The sequence below is a fragment of the Schistocerca cancellata genome, chromosome 5, assembly GCF_023864275.1.
Source record: "Schistocerca cancellata isolate TAMUIC-IGC-003103 chromosome 5, iqSchCanc2.1, whole genome shotgun sequence".
NCBI lineage: Eukaryota > Metazoa > Arthropoda > Insecta > Orthoptera > Acrididae > Schistocerca > Schistocerca cancellata.
In genome coordinates this window covers 593,122,984-593,142,753 of record NC_064630.1, presented here as the reverse complement: position 1 = coordinate 593,142,753, position 19,770 = coordinate 593,122,984, and the positions used below count along the sequence as shown (strand labels likewise).

Sequence of the window (19,770 nt, the reverse complement as noted above, 5' to 3'; positions counted from 1 at the left end):
ATGCAGTTTGTCATCGTAGGATGATGGTTCAAAATGCAGCGAGCATATCTCCGCATGTGAATTGCGTCACAGCATCCCTCAATCCACCAAGGGACCGGAACACAGCACGGTAAGGATGAAGTGCAAGGAATGGAAAGTTTAGAGGTGGCAAGGACAAGCATTGGTAAAGTATTCTACCTGGTCACCACAATTGGGGAAAAGTCATTCGTCAAAGGTCTCGTAGGTGGAGTAGGAGTCAGCACACGGGAAATGGTCACTCGGGCAAGCTGGGCGGTGCAGAATGAGAGGTCCAAATGGGAATAGGTGAGCATGGAGTCTGAAGGGAAAGTGGATGCTTCACAGTGTTAAGGCAGATGAGGTCAAATTGCTTGAGAAAGTTAGCCAAGAGGTCACCTCTCTAACAGGTTCTGGGAGAGCCCCAAAGCAGATGGTACACATTGAAGTCACAGAGCAGCAAAAAGGAATGACAGTTTAGCTGAATAAGCTGGATGAAGTCTGCCCTAGTGACACCAAATGTCAGAGGGATGCAAACAATACAAGGGAAAAGGTGAAGTGAAGAAGGAAAATGTGGTCTGCAACAGCTTGCAGCTGGGTGTTCAGGGAGGCGGTGTGACTATGAACACCACCCCGGATGAGCAGCACAACTCCCCCATGAAAGGGAATGCCACCCTCAGGGGAAGGTCAAAATGGACCAGACAGAAATGTAAAAGATCAAAGAGGTCTTGAGGACACAATTTTGTTTTCTGGTGGCAGAGAACGGGAGGGCGCTGTGGTTCAAAGAGCAACCGTAAATCCTCCTTGTTGGATCTAAGGCTGCAAATGTTCCATTGGAAGTGTGTCATGATGAGAAAAGGTGAAGAGGAAGAAAATCAAGTGTGTCACCTCGGCAGCGGCTGAGTGCCAGCCTTTCAGGACAGTCTGCTACAGGGTGCAGATGCTGGAGGATCCTGGTCCATGAGATCTACAGAGGTGTCAGCATTCTCCCTTAGTCAGTGTGTGGAGTCCAGGGCAGAAAAGCAGTTGACGATGCACACCAGCGACATGGAGGTAGGCTGGGTGAAGGTATCACGCAGCAACACTGTTGAAGGGGATCTCCAAGTCGGCAAAGGACAACACTGTTTACCTTTGTTCGATTTCTTGGAACCTTTGCAGTTGGCAGATGATGATTCTGATGTTTGTTGGCTGAAGGGATATAAAAAGCCTTCGCAGAAATTTTCCTTCTGCCCTTTCCAGCCTACTGGTTGGGTAGCATGTGATTTCACTGTGCGACATGAAAATTGAGTGGATTGTTGCACAGATTGAGAAGAAGGAGATGAGGATGCTACTATGACATTGGATGATATTACAACTGCATTGCCAATTTTGAGGTCCCGTGCCTGCATGGACATGTCCCTTGTGGAGCAAGATGCAGCAAGAATGGTACTGTAAGCGCCGGGAGTAAAAATGAAGGGTTTCCAACTAGCCAACAACTTGCGAGCAACACGGTACAGTGCCTTTTCTTTCACCTGGATCTCATGGATGGCCCACTCATCGAGATACACAGGACAGTCTCAGAGCAAGGCTACACAGCCGCCATTGCAACTGATACAGCGGGGAGAAGGAAACAGACAATCATCCTCATGAGCTTCCCTATCACAGGTAGGGCCGGGTGTCGACAGTACAGTCAAGTGTGGTTGTAATAACACACTGGTAGCAGTGAACTGGGTTCGTAATCTATGATCAGCCCATGGTAACTTCATACCCTCCTTTGATCTTGGATAGAAGCACTATTCTGTCAATCGTCAGAAAAAGAGTGCGTGTGGGCACTAAGGATGCATTTACCTTTATCATCACCCAATGGACTGCAATGATGCCCTGATCAGAGAAGTAAGTTTGGATTTCAGCCTCAGTCAGACCATCGAGCAGCCTAGTGTAAATAACGCCATGCGAAGAGTTCGCGTTGGATCGGCCTTGATACAAACAGGACTGCCATAGAGGAGTGAAGTTGCAAACAGTTTTCGTACTTGAGAATTAAAAGTAGTCTCCAAAAGTAAAAAAAACAATTGCATAAATGAGAGCAGGATTTCACAGGGCCGGCAACTGCATCAACACATTTACGAGTAATAAACGGATTAACCACAGCAAAGGACTGACCGTCTTCAGTATGCAAGAACACAAGGGACCAATGTGCAGCTGGGAGGGCCTTTGATTCATTAGCCCCATTCCATTTACATTTAGTAGACATAGACTGACAAGAAGTAGTTTGGGTCATTGCGAGAAAATCCTCCATGATTGTCAGCATCTCCGAGGTGCGCTACTTCCAGCTGGGTGGGGCCCCATCAGAGGTGGCCAACTGGCAATTTGGGAAGGTAGCAGCTCAGGCAATTCCCCGCCCTGGGCCTGGCCTGTACCATGGAGTATTTGCGAACCCTACTTGTAGACCCAGGGCTGGGAATTACACATTACCCAGTTACACATAAAATGCCTGGGCCGGCCTTATGAAGTGCACATGGAGGAGGAGGAAGAAGAAGAAAAAGAGGAACCTCAAATGCCAAAATGGAAAAAGGATAGGAGAAGAGGAACGGAGAAAGAAAATGGAAAGAAAAAACAGTGGAGGGACTGTTCTGATGTCAGGTTACTGAAAATGCACAACACACTCCCAAAAACACCCCAGACATGTTCCCCAAGGGAGGGGAAAAAGAATAGCAAGAGGGTAGACATGTGGCATGGAAAGGAAAAGATGCTGCAAAGGCTGGAGCCCAGTGGTGGCCAAGCACGAACTTGCCAAAGAGTGGTGAGCCCCCAGGGCGGTAAATTTGTAATAATAAGTGTAATCGTTCACACCTCTTCTGTCTTTACTAATCCCACATGAATCACAAGCTTATATATGATGTAGCATATAGTCACTTTCCACTTACAGCGTGAATATGTGAACAGAAAAAAAGAAATTTCTAAATTTCCCAGTTAAAAATACACTTTTTCCCAGGTGCAAATACACTATAGCCCTGGTAAAAGTACATTTTTTCCACATTAAGTGACAATATAATTTCCCTCGGAGCTGTAAAACTTAAGAATCCATTAATGGTGAAGGTTTTATACATCGGCAGAGAACTTTCTGGCACTTAAGGAACAAAACACGCTTTGAAAAAATCTTTGATGCACGGCAACATTTGGACTGCATATTTTCACATTATGGACGTATAGGCAGGAATGCCACCAAATACAGCACGGGAGCTTCTGAAGCATTGAAATCGAGATTGCCAGCTAATCGTATCTCATGTCACGTTATCTCACCAGCCAATGACAGCAGATATTCAGAGCAAATATTCATGTGATGTAGTCAGCCAATAGCAACATGAATGTTAAGCACTGCGAACACACAAATAGGAAAAATTAATGGTTTAAATTAACATATACACGTTTTGTGGGCTAGTTGGCTGAATACATGTTCTACATCTACATCCATACTCCGCAAGCCACCTGACGGTGTGTGGCGGAGGGTACCTTCAGTACCTCTATCGATTCTCCCTTCTATTCCAGTCTCGTATTGTTCGTGGAAAGAAGGATTGTCGGTATGCCTCTGTGTGGGCTCTAATCTCTCTGATTTTATCCTCATGGTCTCTTCGCGAGATATACGTAGGAGGGAGCAATATACTGCTTGACTCTTCGGTGAAGGTATGTTCTCGAAACTTTGACAAAAGCCCGTACCGAGCTACTGAGCGTCTCTCCTGCAGAGTCTTCCACTGGAGTTTATCTATCATCTCCGTAACGCTTTCGCGATTACTAAATGATCCTGTAACGAAGCACGCTGCTCTCCGTTGGATCTTCTCTATGTCTTGTATCAACCCTATCTGGTATGGATCCCACACTGCTGAGCAGTATTCAAGCAGTGGGCGAACAAGCGTACTGTAACCTACTTCCTTTGTTTTCCGATTGCATTTCCTTAGGATTCTTCCAATGAATCTCAGTCTGGCATCTGCTTTACCGACAATCAACATTATATGATCATTCCATTTTAAATCACTCCTAATGCGTACTCCCAGATAATTTATGGTATTAACTGCTTCCAGTTGCTGACCTGCTATTTTGTAGCTAAATGATAAAGGATCTATCTTTCTGTGTATTCGCAGCACATTACACTTGTCTACATTGAGATTCAGTTGCCATTCCCTGCACCATGCGTCAATTCGCTGCAGATCCTCCTGCATTTCAGTACAATTTTCCATTGTTACAACCTCTCGATACACCACAGCATCATCTGCAAAAGCCTCAGTGAACTTCCGATGTCATCCACCAGGTCATTTATGTATATTGTGAATAGCAACGGTCCTATGACACTCCCCTGCGGCACACCTGAAATTACTCTTACTTCGGAAGACTTCTCTCCATTGAGAATAACATGCTGCGTCCTGTTATCTAGGAACTCCTCAATCCAATCACACAATTGGTCTGATAGTCCATATGCTCTTACTTTGTTCAATAAACGACTGTGGGGAACTGTATCGAACGCCTTGCGGAAGTCAAGAAACACGGCATCTACCTGTGAACCCGTGTCTATGGCCCTCTGAGTCTCGTGGACGAATAGCGCGAGCTGGGTTCCATCGAGCACTTTGACCGTTCCACAGAAAAGCCAATTATGTGTGGAATTGCTCAAGAACTCACTTCACACTTTTTTTTAAGGATAATAATACTTTTTGTCACTCCTTTTTTTTTAGTGATATGTCAAACATGAACACACCAGTAAAATATTAAGTAACGGCATAAATCCGTGGTCTCCTGGGCCCACAATTTTTCTAAGTGACTGGTCCTCAGTGTTAAGTTTTGAATGAGAGTCTAATGCTCCATGATTTACAAAAGTCATCACACATTCTCACATGTGACATAATTCAGCGTGCATAATAGAAAATTTACTTTGAAAGTAACACTTCTCAAAGCACCATTTTTAATATTTTCCCATGACCTATTACAAATGTAAATAGTTGTGATGCCATGCTCATCGAAACAAGGCCCATGAAAGGTGTGTCATGAAATATTGCATAGTCTTCGACATTTTGTTGTCGGCAGGCACCGTGTGTGCACTGTACTTTTTGTTGTAAATGGCACATTTTCTCAGCAACTAAAGTTTTATTTTGGTGTTATTCCCTTGTTTACGTTTCATGACAACAGTATTATTCTGTGTAGCAAACTAAAGTTAGCTTCTTTGTAAGAGTCATCTGTTCTTACCAGTAAAAATTAGAAAAATTTAACTTAAAACTAAAATAATACAAATTTCCCAGAAGTCTACAAGGTTCCCGCGTTTACCCGGATGAAAAAATTCCCTGGTTTTTACCAGATTTCCCAGTTGTCCCAGAACGTATACACTTTGACTTAGGGAACCTTACATGAAGAACATATCGTACACAAAATATTTACAAGTTGTTCATGTGCCAAGGATCTTTCATGAACTTTCCATTTTCCCCACTGGGGGCAGGGAGTCAAATAAGGCCTGTAACCAAACATTCACTGACTGACAATAGCTGCCCTGGCAACATCATATATTTTGGTTTGACCAATACTATCACGTTTGAAAATTTTATTTTATTACCTAGTGTTCATGTATGATCTTGTGTTCTTGTTTGCAACAGCACTTTTTTCATGTGCATTTGTTGGCCTCATATATTTTCACATACTGTTTGTAGATAGTGATCACCTTCCCCTTCATCTTTTTATCTACCCTTTCCTCACTACAAGTGTGTCCTCCTCATCCTGATGTCTGAGTGACACATCCTTCCATTTTAACCTTCCTCAAGCCTATCCCTCTCTCCACCCTATTAGTTCCGAAAGCTTCCCCCCCCCCCCCCCCCCACACACACACACATACATACATACATACATACATACATACATATACACGTCACATTCATCCCACTACCTGCACTGGGCAACAATTTACACACCAGTCAAGCCATTTGTGGGAGAGACCCGTGTGTGTGTGTGTGTGTGTGTGTGTGTGTGTGTGTGTGTGTGTGTGATTTACACAGCCACCCTTCTGTATCTCCAACGACCAAGTTAAGCTTTACAGCTGACTGCATTTAGTAGCGATTTCATTTTATGGCATTAGAAATTTAAAACAAACTTACTGGAATTGGCTGTGGGTCATTAAGGTGTTCTCCAAGGATTAGGAACACATCTGGAACAAAATCGGGCACGTCATATGGATATGCACTGACAAATGCACACAGACCAAGAATTCCTGAATGCCGTAATCTTAGTAACTCTTGAGACTTGCTGTCTGGTGCCAAGTTTTTCTTCTTCCTTGGCAAGTTTGTTTTTGCCTTCAATTTGAACATATCCTGTAGACATTATACATCAAAATCTTACAAATGTTTCCAAGCAGTTTCATGGATATCATTAACTGACTATTACTACATGCTACTTACCATTAATTCCATTGTAGAGTCTATGAAATCACAATGAAGTAGGCCACTTAATACTTGAGATGCTTTTACCCTTACATCTAACCATTCATCTTCCAACAATCGCAACACAATTTCTTTAACCTTTGAAACAATAAAGTATAAATTCATTTCAGCACATTTGAACAAACAATTGTTAATACCATCAATGATCATTTAAATATACATACGTTATCTGCCCAGCACTTATTTCCGAGTATTGTTGGCATGTTGTGAAAAACAAAGACTTGCATGAATTCCACGCATGTCGATCTCACTTGCCAGGAATTACTCTTTGAAGCCTAAAACAAATATTTAAACTTTAGTTTTCTTTTTAGCTGCTTTTCAGACAAAAAGTAACTTGCCCAGATTGGACAAAACATCACATTTACTAATTATCATTTTTCACTAAAATAACTGCAATAATATAACTACATTTTTTTTAGAAAACAATTAATGAGTTAATACAACTGCTCCTCACGAAGAGGAAGTATTGAAGAATAGATATACCATATTTACCATAGCACACTATGACACCCTTCTTTAAGAGAGCCTTGAGAAAATTTTATTTTTAACATACTCTGACTAATTAAAATTACAAACTGTTTTATTGATATAAAGTATCTGTTAAAAAAGTTAACACTGTACAGCATTTTCTACCAAGGAATAAAACTATACAATAAATCACCAAAAGAGATTAAAGAAATTGCAAAAATACCTTTATTTAAAAAGGTACCAAAGAAGTACCTGTTAATACATTTTATTCATTGAAGGATTACTTAGCTAAAACAGAGAAAGGGTTTGATAAAACAAATGGTATACAAATAAATAATAATAATGATTATAAAATATTTAACATTCCACATAATGCCTTCACTTTATGTTTTTTTCCTTTCTAAAAATACTTACCTCCAAGCTATGCATGGCACAATACTAATACCTCTTTCTGAGCTCAACGTCTCACTCATTATGGAGGAATGCTGACTCAGTTTTTCAGGATAGAAAATGGGAAGTTGCAGTACAGAAAATGGCCCAGAGATCACCAGTGTCAGTGTGTGTGTGTGTGTGTGTGTGTGTGTGTGTGTGTGTTGAGTGAAGTGTTATGAAACAATGTGTGTACAGTGTGTGCAGTGACTGACAGATATGTGTGAACAATGGGGCATTGCATTTATTTAGTAAGTTATTTGTAAAAAATAAAAGTGTTGTATAGCAGGAGTAAATCTAATGATTGTATCTAACTAAAGGTCTGTAAATATATGTATATACGAATTGTTGTTGTTGTTGTTGTTGTTGTTGTTGTTGTTGTGGTCTTCAGTCCTGAGACTGGTTTGATGCAGCTCTCCATGCTACTCTATCCTGTGCAAGCTTCTTCATCTCCCAGTATCTACTGCAAGCTACATCCTTCTGAATCTGCTTAGTGTGTTCATCTCTTGGTCTCCCTCTACGATTTTTACCATCCACACTGCCCTCCAATGCTAAATTTGTGATCCCTTGATGCCTCAAAACATGTCCTACCAACCGATCCCTTCTTCTAGTCAAGTTGTGCCACAAACTTCTCTTCTCCCCAATCCTATTCAATACCTCCTCATTAGTTACGTGATCTACCCACCTTATCTTCAGCATTCTTCTGTAGCACCACATTTCGAAAGCTTCTATTCTCTTCTTCTCCAAACTATTTATCGTCCATGTTTCACTTCCATACATGGCTACACTCCATACAAATACTTTCAGAAACGACTTCCTGACACTTAAATCTATACTCAATGTTAACAAATTCCTCTTCTTGAGAAACGCTTTCCTTGCCATTGCCAGTCTACATTTTATATCCTCTCTACTTCGACCATCATCGGTTATTTTACTCCCTAAATAGCAAAACTCCTTTACAACTTTAAGTTTCTCATTTCCTAATCTAATTCCCTCAACATCACCCGACTTAATTTGACTATATTCCATTATCCTCGTTTTACTTTTGTTGATGTTCATCTTATATCCTCCTTTCAATACACTGTCCATTCCGTTCAACTGCTCTTCCAAGTCCTTTGCTGTCTCTGACAGAATTAGAATGTCATCGGCGAACCTCAAAGTTTTTACTTCTTCTCCATGAATTTTAATACCTACTCCGAATTTTTCTTTTGTTTCCTTTACTGCTTGCTCAATATACAGATTGAATAACATCGGGGAGAGGCTACAACCCTGTCTTACTCCTTTCCCAACCACTGCTTCCCTTTCATGCCCCTCGACTCTTATAACTGCCATCTGGTTTCTGTACAAACTGTAAATAGCCTTTCGCTCCCTGTATTTTACCCCTGCCACCTTCAGAATTTGAAAGAGTATTCCAGTTACCATTGTCAAAAGCTTTCTCTAAGTCTACAAATGCTAGAAACGTAGGTTTACCTTTTCTTAATCTTTCTTCTAAGATAAGTAGTAAGGTCAGTATTGCCTCACATTTCCAACATTTCTACGGAATCCAAACTGATCTTCCCCAAGGTCGGCTTCTACTAGTTTTTCCATTCGTCTGTAAAGAATTCGCGTTAGTATTTTGCAGCTGTGACTTATTAAACTGATAGTTCGGTAATTTTCACATCTGTCAACACCTGCTTTCTTTGGGATTGGAATTATTATATTCTTCTTGAAGTCTGAGGCTATTTCGCCTGTCTCATACATCGTGCTCAACAGATGGTAGAGTTTTGTCATGATTGGCTCTCCAGAGGCCATCAGTAGTTCAAATGGAATGTTGTCTACTCCCGGGGCTTTGTTTCGACTCAGGTCTTTCAGTGCTCTGTCAAACTCTTCACGCAGTATCTTATCTCCCATTTCGTCTTCATCTACATCCTCTTCCATTTCCATAATATTGTCCTCAAGTACATCGCCCTTGTATAAACCCTCTATATACTCCTTCCACCTTTCTGCCTTCCCTTCTCTGCTTAGAACTGGGTTGCCCTCTGAGCTCTTGATATTCATACAAGTGGTTCTCTTTTCTCCAAAGGTCTCTTTAATTTTCCTGTAGGCAGTATCTATCTTACCCCTAGTGAGACAAGCCTCTACATCCTTACATTTGTCCTCTAGCCATCCCTGCTTAGCCATTTTGCACTTCCTGTCAATATCATTTTTGAGACGTTTGTATTCCTTTTTGCCTGCTTCATTTACTGCATTTTTATATTTTCTCCTTTCATCAATTAAATTCAATATTTCTTCTGTTACCCAAGGATTTCTATTAGCCCTCGTCTTTTTACCTACTTGATCCTCTGCTGCCTTCACTACTTCATCCCTCAGAGCTACCCATTCTTCTTCTACTGTATTTCTTTCCCCCATTCCTGTCAATTGTTCCCTTATGCTCTCCCTGAAACTCTCTACAACCTCTGGTTCTTTCAGTTTATCCAGGTCCCATCTCCTTAAATGCCCACCTTTTTGCAGTTTCTTTAGTTTCAATCTGCAGTTCATAACCAATAGATTGTGGTCAGAATCCACATCTGCCCCAGGAAATGTCTTACAATTTAAAACCTGGTTCCTAAATCTCTGTCTTACCATTATATAATCTATCTGATACCTTTTAGTATCTCCAGGATTCTTCCAGGTATACAACCTTCTTTTATGATTCTTGAACCAAGTGTTGGCTATGATTAAGTTATGCTCTGTGCAAAATTCTACAAGGCGGCTTCCTCTTTCATTCCTTCCCCCCAATCCATATTCACCTACTATGTTTCCTTCTCTCCCTTTTCCTACTGACGAATTCCAGTCACCCATAACTATTAAATTTTCGTCTCCCTTCACTACCTGAATAATTTCTTTTATCTCGTCATACATTTCCTCTATTTCTTCATCATCTGCAGAGGTAGTTGGCATATAAACTTGTACTACTGTAGTAGGCATGGGCTTTGTGTCTATCTTGGCCACAATAATGCGTTCACTATGCTGTTTGTAGTAGCTAACCCGCACTCCTGTTTTTTTATTCATTATTAAACCTACTCCTGCATTACCCCTATTTGATTTTGTATTTATAACCCTGTAATCACCTGACCAAAAGTCTTGTTCCTCCTGCCACCAAACTTCACTAATTCCCACTATATCTAACTTTAACCTATCCATTTCCCTTTTTAAATTTTCTAACCTACCTGCCCGATTAAGGGATCTGACATTCCACGCTCCGATCCGTAGAACGCCAGTTTTCTTTCTCCTGATAACGACGTCCTCCTGAGTAGTCCCCGCCCGGAGATCCGAATGGGGGACTATCTTACCTCCGGAATATTTTACCCAAGAGGATGCCATCATCATTTAATCATACAGTAGAGCTGCATGTCCTCGGGAAAAATTACGGCTGTAGTTTCCCCTTGCTTTCAGCCGTTCGCAGTACCAGCACAGCAAGGCCGTTTTGGTTAATGTTACAAGGCCAGATCAGTCAATCATCCAGACTGTTGCCCCTGCAACTACTGAAAAGGCTGCTGCCCCTCTTCAGGAACCACATGTTTGTCTGGCCTCTCAACAGATACCCCTCCGTTGTGGTTGCACCTACGGTACGGCCATCTGTATCGCTGAGGCACGCAAGCCTCCCCACCAACGGCAAGGTCCATGGTTCATGTGGGGGTATACGAATTGGCTTATTTTAAATTGATCTAAATTTGTGAATACTTTGACATGTCCTATATCCTTGTAAAAAGAGATTTATGGAAGAATTAAGCTGCTGCTGCTGCTGCTGCTGCTGCTGCTGCTACTACTACTACTACTACTACTACTACTACTACTACTATTCATTCTAAACTTACGCCATTGACTGTCTACATTTTTATAAAACAAAGGATAAATGAAATAAACAAAAAGAAATCTTTTATGTAATTTTTATCTTCAGATCCCTTCTTGCTTACTATCTATGTCGATCTTCTGTGTTACCACACTATTTTTGGTAAGGTCTTTATCAGACCCAGCGCCAGCCATGACAGTGTTTGTCTACTGCTCACAGGTTAGCAAGGTGTCAGTTTTGTGTAGCCAATGAGAAAGGGGGGGGGGGGGGGGGGGCACACAAATTCGTAGTGCCGAAATTGAAACCTTTCTCCTCTTTGCTGTTGTCACAAATATTTGACTGGTTACTTTTTTCCCCCCTCATGAATTATGAGGTTGTATTTAGGTTGGGACATAATAGAACAGCTTGCACTGCTGCAAGTGAAACAAGTAGCAATTAAATTTGTGATCTTTGTTACCATAAATATTTGGCTGTTTCTTCTGAATATATTGCAATTTCTGAGGTTGTGGTAACAGTGGGTCCTGAGAACACAATTGTATTTTTCCAAATACTCTGCACATTTTGCATCTTTATTGATGTGATAATGTGACAACATTCTTTTATCTCTTGCTGTCAAACATGTCGTCTGCTGTTGCTCTCTCACCAACTGTGTAGAACCAGCAGGTGACCACACCCCCTTCTATCCCCATCATACCTCACAGCTAGCACTGACAGTAACGCCACTGCAAACAAGTGTTGGTTGGCTTGTAGCGAAAGGGACTAAACCGCAAGGTCATCAGTCCCTTCATCCATCAAATGGTAAATCAGTAGTCATCATCAGAGGAAGAAAGTGAAAGGAAAATCCTGGAAAGCCTAAGTGTAATTAACACAATAAAGGCAAATAAGATTAAGTGGCCCTCCCTTAATGGGGGTGGTAAAAGCCTGCTTCACAAATAAAACGTAAAACTAAGTCAGCTGCTGGGGAATCGTCTCCTCCCACAACAAGGGTTCACAAATCAGGAAGACTACAAGTTCACCGCAGGGCAGCTGGGTTGAGGACAGTCCAGCGAAATGTGGAAACCATGAAACAGATGCCACATTGACAGTGGGGTGGGTTCTAGTTATGACCATGAGTCAGCCAAATATGGCCGAAGCAGAGATGGCAAAGGACGAGTCCTTGCAAAATGCCTGCACAGAGGATCTCCACAGATTCATGGTCTCCTTTATCACCCGTAGTTTGAGTAAGCCATCCAGTATTCCAGAGACCTGAAACTTGACAGCGTAATACCAACTGGAGGTATGTTTCAGGAATACTGATATAAAGAGTCAGTTTACTAGTGGCCTGTTTGGCCAGGCTATCAGTGAGTTCATTTCCCAGGATCCCAACATGACCCAGGGTCCATACTAGGACTGTTGATATTTTTAAAAATATTGGGAATCCGATATATAAATATTTTTTTAAAAAAAATATCATTATTGACCCTCAATATATTGAGAAAAATTATTGATATACTGACAGAAAAAAAATAATAATATTGATGTACTGGCCAAAAGAAATATTGGCTGCACATCATAAATATCCAGCCAGTTTTAGGGCCGTGTCTTTAAGTATTGATTTATTATTAGGTATTCTGTACATCAAGAAGCTAGCAGCCTGCTTATCCCCCTTAGAGCAAAAGTTGAAAGGAAACTGATGCACATTCACGCTTGGCGATAACCACTTTGCTAAAAATTGTAACTGTGGATAAGTGGCATAATAAAAAGTGTCTTATGGGTCCACTGTTCGGTTTCATCACATATTGGATTTGAATGGAACACTTCACATTGACTTCCCTGTTCTTTTGTTTCTGCAGACACCAGTGAACTAGCAGTTGTGTCAAAACTGCACGGTGAAGTTAAACGCTGTAGTTTCAGCTGGTAGTGCCAAGTGCCGATTATGTCAGCATTTCCTCTCACACGTCTCTGCCCACTGCAAAGACCTATATTGTCACTTAGATTTTTGTCCCTCTGTTTCAGGGTCACTTAGATTTTTGTCCCTCTGTTTCAGGAACTGCTTTTGAAGAATGCCGATTTTTTTAACACAACTGGTGTGCTATTTCTTCACATTGGATATCCTGTTATTCCATTCACACCACTACCCCACTCCATATAGTCAAAGAGAAAGACTGGAGGTGATGAAAGCTCAAAAAGTAGTAAGACTCTTTCACATAGAGAAAGTAAAATTATGCTACAACAATTTCAAAAGAACAGCTTGAAATATTTATCAAAAATTGCGAAAAATATATAATATCAGCACTTGATATCAACATTTCAATAGAAAAACAAAAAAACCACACACACATAAAATTTCAAGCTTTCGCAACCAACGGTTCGGTTGCTTCGTCGGGAAAGAGGGAAGGAGAGGGAAAGACGAAAGGATGTGGGTTTTAAGGGAGAGGGTAAGGAGTCATTCCAATCCCGAGAGCAGAAAGACTTACCTTGGGGAAAAAAAGGACAAGTCATGGAATCTCTGTTTTATATATATTTAAAACGAAAGATGATGAGACTTACCAAACAAAAGCGCTGGCAGGTCGATAGACACACAAACAAACACAAACATACACACAAAATTCTAGCTTTCGCAACCAACGGTTGCCTCGTCAGGAAAGAGGGAAGGAGAGGGAAAGACAAAAGGATATGGGTTTTAAGGGAGAGGGTAAGGAGTCATTCCAATCCCGGGAGTGGAAAGACTTACCTTAGGGGGAAAAAAGGACAGGTATACACTCGCACACATACACATATCCATCCGCATATACACAGACACAAGCAGACATTTGTAAAGGCAAAGAGTTTGGGCAGAGATGTCAGTCGGGGCGGAAGTACAGAGGCAAAGATGATGTTGAAAGACAGTTGAGGTATGAGCGGCGGCAAATTGAAATTAGAAATTAGCGGAGATTGAGGCCTGGCGGATAGCGAGAAGAGAGGATATGCTGAAGGGCAAGTTCCCATCTCCGGAGTTCTGACAGGTTGGTGTTAGTGGGAAGTATCCAGATAACCCGGACGGTGTAACACTGTGCCAAGATGTGCTGGCCGTGCACCAAGGCATGTTTAGCCACAGGGTGATCCTCATTACCAACAAACACTGTCTGCCTGTGTCCATTCATGCGAATGGACAGTTTGTTGCTGGTCATTCCCACATAGAACGCTTCACAGTGTAGGCAGGTCAGTTGGTAAATCACGTGGGTGCTTTCACACGTGGCTCTGCCTTTGATCGTGTACACCTTCCGGGTTACAGGACTGGAATAGGTGGTGGTGGGAGGGTGCATGGGACAGGTTTTACACCGGGGGCGGTTACAGGGGTAGGAGCCAGAGGGTAGGGAAGGTGGTTTGGGGATTTCATAGGGATAAACTAAGAGGTTACGAAGGTTAGGTGGATGGCGGAAAGACACTCGTGGTGGAGTGGGGAGGATTTCATGAAGGATGGATCTCATTTCAGGGCAGGATTTGAGGAAGTCATATCCCTGCTGGAGAGTCACATTCAGAATCTGATCCAGTCCCAGAAAGTATCCTGTCAGAAGTGGGACACTTTTGGGGTTCTTCTGTGGAAGGTTCCGGGTTTGAGGAGATGAGGAAGTGGCTCTGGTTATTTGCTTCTGTACCAGGTCGGGAGGGTAGTTACGGGATGCAAAAGCTGTTTTTGGGTTGTTGGTGTAATGGTTCAAGGATTCCGGACTGGAGCAGATTCGTTTGCCACGAAGACCTAGGCTGTAGGGAAGAGACCGTTTGATGTGGAATGGGTGGCAGCTGTTATAATGTTGGTGGGTTTGATGTGGACGGACGTGTGAAGCTGGCCATTGGACAGGTGGAGGTCAACGTCAAGGAAAGTGGCATGGGATTTAGAGTAGGACCAGGTGAATCTGATGGAACCAAAGGAGTTGGGGTTGGAGAGGAAATTCTGGAGTTCTTCTTCACTGTGAGTCCAGATCATGAAAATGTCATCAATAAATCTGTACCAAACTTTGGGTTGGCAGGCCTGGGTAACCAAGAAGGCTTCCTCTAAGCGACCCATGAATAAGTTGGCGTACGAGGGGGCCATCCTGGTACCCATGGCTGTTCCCTTTAATTGTTGGTATGTCTGGCCTTCAAAAGTGAAGAAGTTGTAGGTCAGGATGAAGCTGGCTAAGGTAATGAGGAAAGAGGTTTTAGGTAGGGCGGCAGGTGATCGGCGTGAAAGGAAGTGCTCCATCGCAGCGAGGCCCTGGACATGCGGAATATTTGTGTATAAGGAAGTGGCATCAATGGTTACAAGGATGGTTTCCGGGGGTAACAGACAGGGTAGGGATTCCAGGTGTTCGAGAAAGTGGTTGGTGTCTTTGATGAAGGATGGGAGACTGCATGTAATGTTGATCTACGTAGGCAGAGATGCGTTCTGTGGGGGCTTGGTAACCAGCTACAATGGGACGGCCGTATTGTTGAGCATATATAGGCGGGATAAAATTGTATAGTAGATTACGGTAAAAGGGGAAGGTGAATACAAAGTGAAACTACTGGTAAAAACAGAAAGAGAAAATAAAGAGAAAAAAGAGAAATAAGACGACAGGAAAGATTTCGAAATGCAAAGGCGACAATAACAAACGTAATTGTTGGGTTCAAATTAATGATATGGTTATAATAGAAGGAAACATTCCACGACGGAAAAATATACCTAAAAACAAAAATGATGTGACTTACCAAATGAAAGTGCTGGCAGGTCGACAGACACACAAACAAACACAAACATACACACAAAATTCAAGCTTTCGCAACAAACTGTTGCCTCATCAGGAAAGAGGGAAGGAGAGGGAAAGACGAAAGGATGTGGGTTTTAAGGGAGAGGGTAAGGAGTCATTCCAGTCCTGGGAGCGGAAAGACTTACCTTAGGGGGAAAAAAGGACGGGTATACACTCGCGCACACACACACACACACACACATCCATCCACACATATACAGACACAAGCAGACATATTATTCCTATCACACCATACATTCCGGGTTCGAGTTGATGCTTCCCACAGTAACGCCTCACCCACATCCAAGAGAATGGGGTCGCCCCACAGCTCTGTACTGAGTGCTGAGTGTCCCTCTCTTTCCAGCAGTCATCAGTGGTCTAACAGCAGTTGTGGGGTGTGGGGTCCTCAATATAACCCTCCTTGTATGCTCACAACTTTCACCTCTACTATTCCTCATCTAGTGTGGATGTCACCGAACGTTGACTGCAAGGCGCCATATGAACGGTATAGGTATGGGCCCTCGCCCAAGGCTTTTGATTTTCCCCGCCGCCAAGACTCACATTATGCACTTCTTCAATATTGTACCATTCACCCATGACCAGAACTTTACCTCGCCGACCAACTACTCAATGTGGTGGAGACTTATCACTTTTTAGGTTTGATCTTCGATTCTTGGTTGACATGGATTCCCCAACTTCACCAGCTTAAGTGAATGTGCTGGTTACGCCTTAATACACTTTGCTGTGTGAGCAACACAAGCTGGGGCGCAGATCACTATCCCTCTGCAGATTTGCAAAGCACTGATACAGCCCCGTCTCGATCATGGGAGCCTGGCATATGGTTCAGCATCGCCCTCAGCATTGCGGATACTGGATCTAATATACCACTGTGGGGCTCGACTTGTGATAGGAGCCTTTTAAAGAAGCCGTGTGAACAGATTACTTGTGGAGGCTGGAGTCCCTGCATTGTGGGCCCAGCACTGACAGCAGCTTGTCAGTTACGTTACCCACATTCACAGCTCCTCCTAAGCATCCAAACTACTATCTCCTCTTTCCTAGTACAGTAATTCATCATCTGCAATGGTGGCCCCGACGAGGGAATAATATTGCACTCTGCATCCGGTCTATCCTCTCTGAACTACAGTTGTTTTATCTCCCACCTCTCCTCTGTACCCATCCCTGTACACCTCCATGGTGCACCCCTTGGCCACAGCTCCGTTTCTATCTATCACAGGGTCCAAAACAGTCGATTCATCTTGAGGCCTTCCGCCACCAATTTTGCTCCATCACTGGTGCATCCCATGATTCAGAAGTCGTCTACACTGGTGGCTCGTTGGTTACTGGTCGCATAGGCTTGGCTTATAGTCAAGTGGGACATACTGAACTACTCTCCTTGCCGAATGGCTGTATTGTTTTCACTGCGGAGTTGGTAGCCATCTCTTGTGCTCTTGAACATACCCGTTCCTGCACTGACTCCTAGAGCAGTTTGCAAGCTCTCGATCTGTGATACCCCGCCATCCCTTGGTCATTGCTATTTTGTATGCCCTTGAACAGCATGGGCACTCAGTGTTCTAGGTCTGTTGATAAAATATCAATATTTTTTCCAATATATATATATATATATATATATATATATATATATATATATATATATATATATATATATATATATATAAAACAAAGATGATGTGACTTACCAAATGAAAGTGCTGGCAGGTCGACAGACACACAAACGAACACAAACATACACACAAAATTCAAGCTTTCGCAACAAACTGTTGCCTCATCAGGAAAGAGGGAAGGAGAGGGAAAGACGAAAGGATGTGGGTTTTAAGGGAGAGGGTAAGGAGTCATTCCAGTCCCGGGAGCGGAAAGACTTACCTTAGGGGGAAAAAAGGACGGGTATACACTCGCACACACACACATATCCATCCACACATATACAGACACAAGCAGACATATTTAAAGTGATTTTAGATATCCCCATAGAAAACAGTCAGGGGGATTCAGGTCAGGTGACCTCACAGGCCTCCTTTCAAAATTGGATGTGCGAGTAGTCCTCTTTCTTTCCAATGAACCAGTCACCCGCATTCATCGATCAAGAGAAATAAAGTCATCATGAAGGAAGATGTCTGATAAATCATTCCCTCTACAGCCTTTTGGCAGCAAGAGCATTGCAACGTACTTCCCCATACACGAGATGCATGTCATCAGCGAGCTCTGCGAAACTGTACCAGTATTGCTCCATCGTATTGCACTGTACGTATCTGAATAGCACTAAGTAATGAATGGGTCTGTCATTGATTCATAGCATATTCTGTCATGGGACAATGTACATACGATACAATAGAGCCACTTTATGGACAAGTAAACTGAACAAAACCAGCATCATGACTTCCTAGTAATCAGGCTCGTCCTCCCTGTTTCCTTGCAGGAGATAAAGAATGTACATGTAAACAAACAGTACAGTACATGTAAACTTGTATGTATGTTGGCTGTAAATAAGCTGGAAAAACACTAGACAATGGGGCAGACAAGTTTACCTTCACATCTCTTTAAGCTGGCTTCTCCGGCTCCTGGTTCCCTATCTCAAATTGTTCAGTGAAGCACTCTCTGTGTCCTGTTACATTTTTGCACGCTCTTACGGGAACCCCCTGTATACACTGCTGGAGGATGGATATGTTCCTTAATGTGGGCCACATTTTACAGCAAACATTTGGCTGCAATAACATTGCCATTAACATTGCAGCAGTGTGGCTGCAATACGTGGCAACATTTCATTTCATTGTTGCAGGCAAAACTGCCGATGTTGCAGATACTAGCCTATGCATTGCTGTGGAATTGTGGGTGTTGTCCATCAAGGGTGGAGAATATTTCGTACTGCAGGACAATATCTATTTCTGTCCCCATCTGGAAATGCTTCCCTCTCCCTCTCTTCTTTGTTTCCTACTTCTCTCACCGACAATGCTAAAGTTGTATGTCCAAATGAAAACAGTATTGTTTTTCTTTTGTCGATAGGTTGCGTGTACATATACCTGCTTTTTTAGTTGTGAGTTTGTTGGGTACAGCAATGCAGCAGTGGAAAAACATGAGAAGTATGAACTTCTTAAAGTGATTTAACTATGACCAGATCTAGGAGACATCAAAAGTATCGTCTACAAAGAGTGTCTGATAAAACAACAGTTGGCAAGCTACTGCCGATGAACTCAAAATCACACCTGATTAAGTACACAAAAAGTTCAAAGTCTTCAACCCTACCGTATTGTATGGGCTATAAGATACTAAAGACTATAAAATGTACCTTAATTTTTAATCAATTTATTTAAAAAATGACATTTCTATTATTAGATTGCAAGACCAGACTAAAAAAATTCTTAGTTTATAAAAGCGAACTGACCTCTAAAATCCCTGAAAATCATCATCTGAACTTCCCTCCTCCTCCTCCTCCTCCTCCTCCTCTTCCTCCTCATCATCATCATGACTGTTGTCCTCTAGAAATATAAGATGGTCTTCACCATCATCAAGAGCATTAGTTATGCCATCTCTCACTCTAGACCACAGCTGTTTTATCCAATGACATACTTGTTTGATTGTAGGTCATTTTAAAGCTCCCTTTAGCATGAATTCATGTAAGGTTTCATCCAGCACCCATTTGCTCCATTCCTCTATCATATATACTTTAAATGGTTTATTTAGAGAGACATCAAGAGGTTGCAATTGTCAAGTAAGTCCTCCTGGAGTAACTGCAAGCTCTGTATTTCCTGTCTCAAGTTCTCTTTCACAGAATTTTTCAAATGACTACTAAACTGATCTAGCACAAGAGGAGAACTCTTCTTCAATAAAGCATCTTTCCTTCTCTCACACATTCCCTTAATCCATAACTTCATACCAGCCT

At 42.2% G+C, this 19,770-nt stretch overlaps 1 protein-coding gene across 1 annotated transcript in view; it reads right to left on the bottom strand.

Moving 5' to 3' along the window:
• LOC126187752 (proteasome activator complex subunit 4-like) overlaps positions 1 to 19,770 on the bottom strand; it is a 255,098-nt gene that overhangs the window by 7,153 nt on the left and 228,175 nt on the right. The window contains exons 31-33 of the mRNA XM_049929005.1: positions 6,605 to 6,715; positions 6,399 to 6,518; positions 6,099 to 6,311 (exon numbers count right to left, since the gene is read on the bottom strand). Of these exons, the coding sequence (XP_049784962.1) occupies positions 6,099 to 6,311; positions 6,399 to 6,518; positions 6,605 to 6,715 (444 nt within the window). The remainder of the gene's footprint in view (positions 1 to 6,098; positions 6,312 to 6,398; positions 6,519 to 6,604; positions 6,716 to 19,770) is intronic.